This window comes from Podarcis raffonei, chromosome 13, assembly GCF_027172205.1.
Source record: "Podarcis raffonei isolate rPodRaf1 chromosome 13, rPodRaf1.pri, whole genome shotgun sequence".
Taxonomy (NCBI): Eukaryota; Metazoa; Chordata; class Lepidosauria; order Squamata; family Lacertidae; genus Podarcis; species Podarcis raffonei.
The window spans coordinates 30,018,130-30,027,619 of record NC_070614.1 but is presented as its reverse complement, the minus strand read 5'-3'; the positions used below and the strand labels follow the sequence as shown (position 1 = coordinate 30,027,619).

Below are 9,490 nucleotides of genomic sequence, written 5' to 3'. Positions count from 1 at the left end.
TGTAAATGAGACAAATGGAATTGAAAATGGTATTTCAAAGTGGGAGGAAGTCATTGAACAACTTTTATAACTTATTCAATTAACTTTTATTGCTGGAAAATGAAACAAAAGTTTACCTAATAGAGAACAGGATGTAAACTTTATTAGAAACCCCCTAGGTTCCTTCACAATCCTGTTCCTTAGGGGCACACAGAAGTCTGAGACATGCCTCTGAAATCAGTCTACCCATCGTATAGGCAGATGATATCTATGAGCGGAAAGTAATGAGAGTAAGAGAGACTGAATATTGTTCACTCTTCAGTATTTTTTAATCAGAAATGTATTGGGAAATGAAAGGAAATTTCCCTGTTTTAGAAAAAAATATTTTATATTATTATTTCCTTCCTCATTTGAACAGTTGGGTGTGAAAGAAACACCTGACCCATCCACATTTCCATTTCTTTCAAGATTTCATTTTGCTTCATTAAGAAATTTCAGCTGGCATTTCCTGCACTGGTGTTTATTTGCATTCAATATGCTGGTAAGTGAGACTCTTTACTACAAAAAAATTAACAAGAGAAAGACCCAAGACTGTTTTACTCTATAGAAAGATCCACTGTATTTTGACTTCAACGTGATCTACAAGGCAGTTCTATTTACTGTTTACTCAGAAGTAAGTCCCACCACATTCAAAGGGACCTACTCAAGTATGTGTGTATAAGATTAAAATGTTTATATGATGATTAACGCTGCATGGATGCATACACAATAAGCTTTTTATGTAAGAGTGAGATTTATTAATTTATTGCTATCATGTTGGCTTCTCAGTGATAAAATGTATAAGGAAACAATCATGTATTAAGCACCATCGTATGCCAGTAACTTCAAAGACAGAATCACCATGGTTTTTAAACCTTCCTTATTGAAATAAATGTGAATGAAAAGCCTTTAATTTTGGGTGGACCATATTCATACTTCAAAAAAAATATATTTTTATTTTAAATAACTACTTCCTCAAATTTATTTATTTGGAACGGTTTTCAAAGGGAACACATCTTTTCCATTGAAATACAATGGCACTAAAAAAAAGCCAGATTATGCAGCATTAAATATAACAGTGATTACATTCTGCAATTCATCTTTTCCACCAAAATTCAGTGCTGTATTGTCTGGTTTTTGTTGGGTATTTGTTTTGTTTGTTTTTTCACTTAATTTAGATCACTTGAAGTTATATTTATCACAATAGCAGAAATGCTATTTTTTTCCAGCAGTTTTGTGCTAATATGAAAAGAATGCCCCACTATGCAATAAGTCACTCCATGTGAACAAATTGCACTGTGATCACTGAGGCTACGTAGAGCTATTTAAAACAGCCCTGATGTTGCAAGAATAATGTGCAAATCTTGACAATTGTTCCATGAAATCTTTGGATGTGGCTATTCAGAGAAACGACTTGTTAACATGTGGCTGCCCAAAGCTCCAGTGCTTTTCTGTCATCTCTTTCACAGAAGCCATCTCCAAATGGCTTCTGTCCTGTGTTCTCCAGAGCAGCCTTCCCAAACCTTGTCATTTCCACATGCTGTTGGACAGCAAATGTTATAATCTAACCATGTCAATGCTGGCTGGTGCTAATAGGAATTTTGTCTGAAACATCATGAAGGCATCATGTTGACTAAGATTGTGAAACTTTTGCTTTGTGACAGTCTGATAACTACATAGAATACTAACTAAATAAAATGCAATCTCACAGTGCTTTCTTGCTGCTTTTACTCGCAGCAGTAAATATGCAAATACTTTATTACTGCTTCATTGATTGGAATTATTTCTTCCTATGTTATTTTAAGGGACGCAGGTGGCGGTGGCACTGTGGTCTAAACCACAGAGCCTGGGGCTTGCCGATTGGAAGGTCGGCAGATTGAATCCCCGCAATGGGGTGAGCTCCTGTTGCTCTGTCCAAGCTCCTGCCCACCTAGCAATTCAAAAGCACGTCAAGTGAAAGTAGATAAATAGGTACCACTCCGGTGGGAAGGTAAATGGCATTTCTGTGTGCTGCTCTGGTTCACCAGAAGCAGCTTAGTCATGCTGGCTACATGACCCAGAAGCTGTCTGCGGACAAATGCCGGCTCCCTCGGCCTGGGAACGAGATGAGCACCACAACCCCAGAGTTGTCCTTGACTGGACCTAATGGTCAGGGGTACCTTTACCTATGTTATTTTAAGCTTTCTTTAACACATTTTGCATTCTTTTCTTCTTCCAGAAGAGTCAAACAAGAGCATGAATGCTACAAGAGAGAATGGATTTGTCCTCTTGGGTTTAATGAATCATCCTGACCTGCAGGTGTTTTTGTTCATTTTCTTTCTATTGATTTACATAATAATAGTGTTGGGGAACATGCTCATTTTCATCATGGTCATAGCAGATCCATCACTTCACACACCAATGTATTTCTTTCTGAAGGTCTTGTCTTTCCTGGACATTTGCTACTCTTCGGTGACCCTCCCCCAAATGCTGGTTAATTTCCTATCAGAGAACAAGCAAATTTCCTACACTGGATGTGCCACACAAATGTTCTTCTTGCTTTTCTTAGGGGCATCAGAATGCTTCCTCCTGGCTTTTATGGCCTATGACCGTTATGTGGCCATATGCAAACCACTGAGATACATGATCATCATGAACCAGAAAGTTTGCCTTTCACTGACTGTCCTCTCATGGTTCATGGGCAACTTGGTGTCTCTGCTTCAGACAGCTTGGGTCTTCACTCTGCCATTCTGTGGATCAAACAAAATTAATTATTTTTTCTGTGATATCCCACCACTCATGAAGCTTTCATGCATTGACACTTCTTTGTATGAAATGCAGCTCTTTACAGCTGCCATCCTAGTTATTTTCGCCCCCTTTTCCCTTATCATTGTGTCCTACTCTCTGATTATTTCCAACGTCCTGAAGATGACATCCTTGGAAGGGCGTCAGAAAGCTTTCTCCACCTGCTCTTCTCATGTCTTGGTGGTGACCCTGTACTATGGGAGTGGCAGCTTGATTTATCTAAGGCCCAAATCACTTAATACGCAGGATAGTGACAAATACTTGGCTTTAGTGTACACCACCATCACGCCCATGCTGAACCCTATTATCTACGCCCTAAGGAATAAGGAGGTAAATGGTGCCATTAAGAGGATGGTGACCAAGACCAGGAACAGAGAATTATTTTTTCACAGATGATCATTCATTCATCATAATGTTTGGAAGCAATAAAGATAAATTAGTATACTTTCAATTGCCGGTACTATATAATTTCCACAGATTGAGCATGACCAGAATGCATAAAGTGGTGTCTAAAAGAAGCACAAAGGACAGTTCCTGCTCCTAGTAAACAGCATGCTGAAATTCGATTTTGTCATACAGACAGCTAGCTCAATTGTAACCCATTTAAAGAACAGACCCAAGTAGGAGAGTACTGAATTTTGTTGTTGTTCATGCATAACTTAAAAGCACAGACCCAAACAGCAAATACTTAATTGAATCACAACTAGGTACAGAGTACATCATGGAAACCCACCCCTTCTGTTCAGTTTTCCCTTACAAAAAAAGGGGATATGTGAGAGGGGGTGGAGATACACAGAAACATGCACAAATTCCTTGAAATTGTAAAAGATGTAATAAAAATAACCACATAGTATTCTTAGCTGTAATTGCAAAACGATTAAAATAGCTGTAAGCATGGAGTTGTATCAGACTAACATAAATCATATTCAATGACTAGTAAGTATGTAGTATAAATTTAAAACAATCCTGATTTACCCCAAAGAATCATTTGAGATGTAGTTTATTATTTTGAGAGTTGTTTGGAGACTGCCTACTACAGTGATGGCCAACCTTTTAGTGACTGAGTGCCCAAACTGCAACCCAAAACTCACTTATTTATCACAAAGTGCCAACATGGCAATTTAACCAGTATATCCCATTTTTTTCTGTTTTTCACTTTTCTTCCTTGTGACTGCTGTTGTAATAAATAATACTTCATAAAAGTTATGCATTACATTCTTCATTAAATTATCTTTCCATTGATATATAATTTTATTGTATAATTCAGTGCTTTTTTTCCTTCTAAAAAAATGTCTCATTTTGACTCAAGAAAATCTCCACCAGGGAAAAATAAATACAGTTCAAATCAGGAAGAATAAATACAGTGAATTTCTTCTCCTGTTAAATTTACAAAATGTTTAGGGGTATGCGTCCCCCTGCGTCCCCACAGGAAAAAAAAGCACTGGTATTGCTCCCAAACAAAGTGGTGCTATGTGCCATCAAACCTTGGAAATACATTTTTTCCAGAAGGTTCCACAATTTTGGCCACTAGTGTACACTGGAGGGCTGTACTAAGAGCCACCCTCTCCCAATTCTTAATATGATATAATAATGATTGTCTGTGTGTGCACATACAAATAAATAGAAATAAAGAAATAAACCCAGCCAGGTGGTCGGGGTATTATTATTATTATTATGTTGTTGTTGTTGTTGTTGTTGTTGTTGTTGTTGTTGTTGTTGTTGTTATTTGTCATTTCTTCAGCTGTCATTTGATCACAGCATCCACGGAATGAATTTTTCTGTTGGCTTCTGCAGGAAAGCTCAGCGAACATGTAAACCCAGCAGCCCCTTCTTAGGTTGCCATCTTTATATGCTTACTGACCTGGGAGTTAAGCCCTGCTGAACTCAAGGTGGCTTACTCCCGAGTAGGAAAAACAGACTGGCAGGAGTCCCTGGAGCATCAAAAGTCAACGCCTGCTCAGCCCCTCTCTCGCTCGCTCACCAGGCCCTGGTACCGCAGGCTTTGGACGGTGCGTGCGAGCCCTCCTCTCCTCCTCCTCCCCCACAACTGGCATGGAAGCTATGGCCCTGCTGGGGTGTTGGCGCACATGCCCACAGAGAGGGCACTCAGAGCGTGCCATAGGTCCACCACCACTGCCCTTTGACATGCCCTCTAACATTTTGCAGAGGGAAATTGGGATGCACCTCTTTTGGGGTTGCACTCCCCATACAAGTCACATGACTTACATGAGAGCAACGTGCATCCTTCAGGGCAGGGAGAAGCTTTCCTCACCTAGAGGGGCTGTCCATAAAGTAGTTAATCATGGGTGGTGGAGAATCATGTGGGGAACATGACAGGAGAAAAATGAAGTCTCATATACAGCATTATATGTTCCCCAAAGGAAGCCAGCAGGGAGGAGGAGAAGGCATGCCCTGCTGCCAGTGGCTCTTTAAGTTGTGAAATGCTTCCATAACTATGAAGTACTTTATGGACTATCAGTGCTGGATCCCTGTTCAAAGGAGGGTAGAGTTCCTGTATCTTTCATAGCCATGCAAAATTGTTGCTAGATTAAGATAAGGTCTACTTGCTATTAGAGGCTCAGTATTGCTGTCTTGGGACGCAGGTGGCACTATGGGTTAAACCACAGAGCCAAGGACTTGCCGATGAGAAGGTCGGCAGTTCAAATCCCCGCGACGGGGTGAGCTCCCGTTGCTCGTTCCCTGCTCCTGCCAACCTAGCAGTTTGAAAGCATGTCAAAGTGCTAGTAGATAAATAGGTACCATTCCGGCGGGTAGGTAAACGAGGTTTCCGTGTGCTGCTCTGGTTCACCAGAAGCGGCTTAGTCATTCCGGCCACATCACCCAGAAAAACTGTCTGTAGACAAACGTCAGCTCCCTCGGCCAATAAAGCGAGATAAGCGCCACAACCCCAGAGTCAGTCACGACTGGACCTAATGGTCGGGGGGTCCCTTTACCTTTTTATTGCTGTCTTATTTTGCATCTGTTCACCTAACTACTCTTTCAGTGCTAATATTTATCAGCACACCTAATCACAAATCAGCTACTGTACATTGCTATGAGATCATTTGCAGATGAGGAACAGGCACCCCTTCAGATGTGACTTCAACTGCCTTCAGCACAAGGCTGCATGGCCATTGGTCAAGGCCGATATGTGTCAAAGTCCAATATGTGGTAAGCCACAGGTTCCCCATCCCTGTGATAATTCTATTAACATTACAGTCCGATCCATGTTTACTCAGAGACAAGACCAATTGTGCTGAAGGGGACTTACACACTGTGCATCCAGTGGAAACGGGGCTGCTACTCATTTGTAAGTGAAGACAATACAGTCCCAAGTGAGAGGAAAAGAGAGAGCCAACCCCATTCTACTAAAACCTAAAAACATGCAATAAGAGAATCTAAATTATTTGTCCACTTGTACTCCTCCTTTCATACCATTGGAGCCAACTCCTAGGGGCTGTGGGGGCTTCTGCCCCCACAATAAAAGATTTGAGGCGGCCAGGCCCCCACAAAGCTGATGGGCATTCCCATTCAAATGGTGTGTGTGCACTGTGTCATGTGATCAAGTATGTGGGGCAGGGCTTACCTGGGCCCCCACAATATCTTCTTCAAGTTGGCACCCCTGTTTCATACTTAATTCAGCACCTGATAATACAGTAAGGGTGTATGATACCGTTCACAATCAAGAAATTCCTCTCCTACCCAGAACCATACCTCTATAAGGTGGAGGGCTCCTTCCATGACCTTCCCAGAGTCCAGAAAGGGCACAATTCCTACCCTTTTATAAAAGGAGTTGGGTGAATGGTGAGGGGAGGGGAGGCTTGGGGCAAGCTGTGTGGGTGATGAGCTGTGAGGGGATAGGGGAGGGGTGGATGGTTTGTAGAGGAAAGGACATTTAGTCAGGTGTAAAAGTAGCATGCGTTGGCCAGGAATGGAGGGATGTGGGTTGTCAAAGGGTTTGGTGGGTAGGTGGGGTTGGTGACCAGAGTGAGCAGGCATTCCCAAGTTTTAAAATAAAAGAAGAAGAAAAGCAAGATAGCCTGAATATCTGGTGTCCTTTTTTCTCTCAGTCATATTCTGGCATTATTGAGGAAAATCAAGAGAATTCAATGGGACAGGTGGCATTGATGATGACCTCAACGAGCTCAGAGAGGTATGGCTTTACATAGCTACCGCCCTACCTTTTTAGTGGATGAGATATCAGATGACTGATATATGTGATCACTTGCTGCCCAAGCTTTCTAAATGGTTGATACCACAGATTTAGATCTTCTGCAAGTAGCACTGAGCTATGCTCAGTTGGACTTAATGCACTATAATAGGAGCTAAGGGACTATGAGAATACTTTTGTGCTATGAAATGACAAAAAATACTCTACCTTGTTGAGTTCATTGATTTGCACGTCAAGGGGTGGGCAGGGGTTAGAAGCAGGATCACAAAAACAGGGTCTACTGCAATGTATCTGCATTAATTTAAAATTCTGCATGGAGATTAGACTGTTGCACCTACAAAGGTACACTTGTGGGGCCCTACTCATGCAATTAGGAATCCTGAAATTTATGAAATTGGGATTCTTTATCATGTGAAGGGACCCCTATGCACATACAGTTGCACATTTGCAGACTCATTGTAGGCCTCCAATTGAAGTCACATAATTCAGTCTCCACCTCCCCAGAATGATACTGATTGGTGAGCCAAAATGGGCTACTGACCATAGTTTCTTACAGCAGATGACCATAGTGAAACAAATGAGAAGGAAATGATCTTATAATGTAAATAAGACAAATGGGATTGAAAATGATATTTCAAAGTGGGAGGTGGTCATTTAACAACTTTTATAACTTATTCAATTAACTTTTATTGCTGGAAAATGAAACAAAAGTTTGTGTAATAGAGAACAGGATGTAAACTTTATTAGAAACCCCCAAGGTTCCTGCACAATCCTGTTCCTTAGGGGTACACAAAAGTCTGAGATACGCCTCTGAAATCAGTCTGCACATCCTATAGGCAGATGATATCTGTGAGCGGAAAGTGGTGAGAGTAAGAGAGACTGAATATTGTTCACTCTTCAGTATTTTTTAATCAGAAATGTACTGGGAAATGAAAGGAAATGTCCCTGTTTTAGAAAAATTATTTTATATTATTATTTTCTTCTTCATTTGAACAGTTGGATGTGGAAGAACCACCAGACCCATCCACGTTTCCATCTCTTTCAAGATTTTATTTTGCTTCACTAAGAAATTTCAGCTGGCATTTCCTGCACTGCTGTTTATTTGCGTTCATTATGCTGGTAAGTGAGACTCTTTACTACAAAAAAGTTAACAAGAGAAAGAACCAAGACTGTTTTACTCTATAGAAAGATCCACTGTATTTTGACTTCAACTTGATGTACAATGCAGTTCTATTTACTGTCTACTCAGAAGTAAGTCCCACCACGTTCAAAGGGACCTACTCCCAAATATGTGTGTATAACTTTAAAAGGTTTCTACAATAATTAATGCTGCATGAATGCATACACAATAACCTTTCTAAGTAAAAGTGAGATTTAATCATCTATTGCTATCATGTTGGCTTCTCAGTGATAAAATGTATAAGGAAACAAACATGTCTTAAGCACCACCATATGCCAGTAACTTCAAAGACAGAATCACCATGGTCTTTAAACCTCCCTTGTTGAAATAAGTGTGACTGAAAAGCCTTTAATTTTGGGTTGACCATGTTCATACTTTTAAAAAAAAAATAATAATATATATTTTTTAATAACTACTTCCCCCATTTTTTTTATTAGGAACAGTTTTCAGAGGGAACACTTATCTTTTCCATTGAAATACAATGGCACTTAAAAAAAAAAAATCACTTCAGCCGGATTATGCAACATTAAAAATAACAGTGATTACATTCTGCAATTCATCTTTTCCACCAAAATTTAGTGCTGTATTGTCTGGTTGTTGTTGGGTTTTTGTTTTGTTTTTTGTTCACTTAATTTAGATCTCTTGAAGTTATTTTTATCACAATAGCAGAAATGCTATTTTTTCCCCAGCAGTTTTGTGCTAACATGAAAAGAAAGCCCCACTGTGCAATAAGTCACTCCATGTGAACAAATTGCATTGTGATCACTGAGGCTACGTAGAGCTATTTAAAACAGCCCTGATGTTGCATGGATAATGTGCTAATCTTGACAGTTGTTCCATGAAATCTTTGGATGTGGCTATTCAGAGAAATGACTTGTTAACATGTGGCTGCCCAAAGCTCCAGTGCTTTTCTGTCATCTCTTTCACAGAAGCCATCTCCAAATGGCTTCTGTCCTGTGTTCTCCAGAGCAGCCTTCCCAAACCTTGTCATTTCCACATGCTGTTGGACAGCAAATCTTATAATCTCTAACCATGTCAATGCTGGCTGGGGCTAATAGGAATTTTGTCTGAAACATCATGGAGGTATCACGTTGACTAAGATTGTGAAACTTTTGCTTTGTGACAGTCTGATGACTACATACAATAAAGGTAAAGGTAAAGGACCCCTGACTATCAGGTCCATAGAATCATAGAATCATAGAGTTGGAAGAGACCACAAGGGCCATCGAGTCCAACCCCCTGATTGGACCGACTCTGGGGTTGCGCACTCATCTCGCTCTATAGGCCGGGAGCCGGCGCTTGTCCGCAGACAGCTTCCGGGTCACGTGGCCAGCGTG

General features: G+C 40.6%; 1 protein-coding gene across 1 annotated transcript; it reads left to right on the top strand.

The window, feature by feature from the left end:
* Window positions 1-2,253: 2,253 nt before the first annotated feature.
* Window positions 2,254-3,198, top strand: LOC128400382 (olfactory receptor 10A7-like). Its single transcript, XM_053362562.1, has one exon. The coding sequence runs from the start codon at window positions 2,254-2,256 to the stop codon at window positions 3,196-3,198; it is 945 nt and encodes a 314-aa protein (XP_053218537.1).
* The last annotated feature ends 6,292 nt before the right edge of the window (window positions 3,199-9,490 follow it).

Bases quoted from the DNA above. Each gene is read 5' to 3' on its own strand.
- LOC128400382 (XM_053362562.1), top strand. From the start codon at position 2,254: ATGAATGCTACAAGAGAGAATGGATTTGTCCTCTTGGGTTTAATGAAT.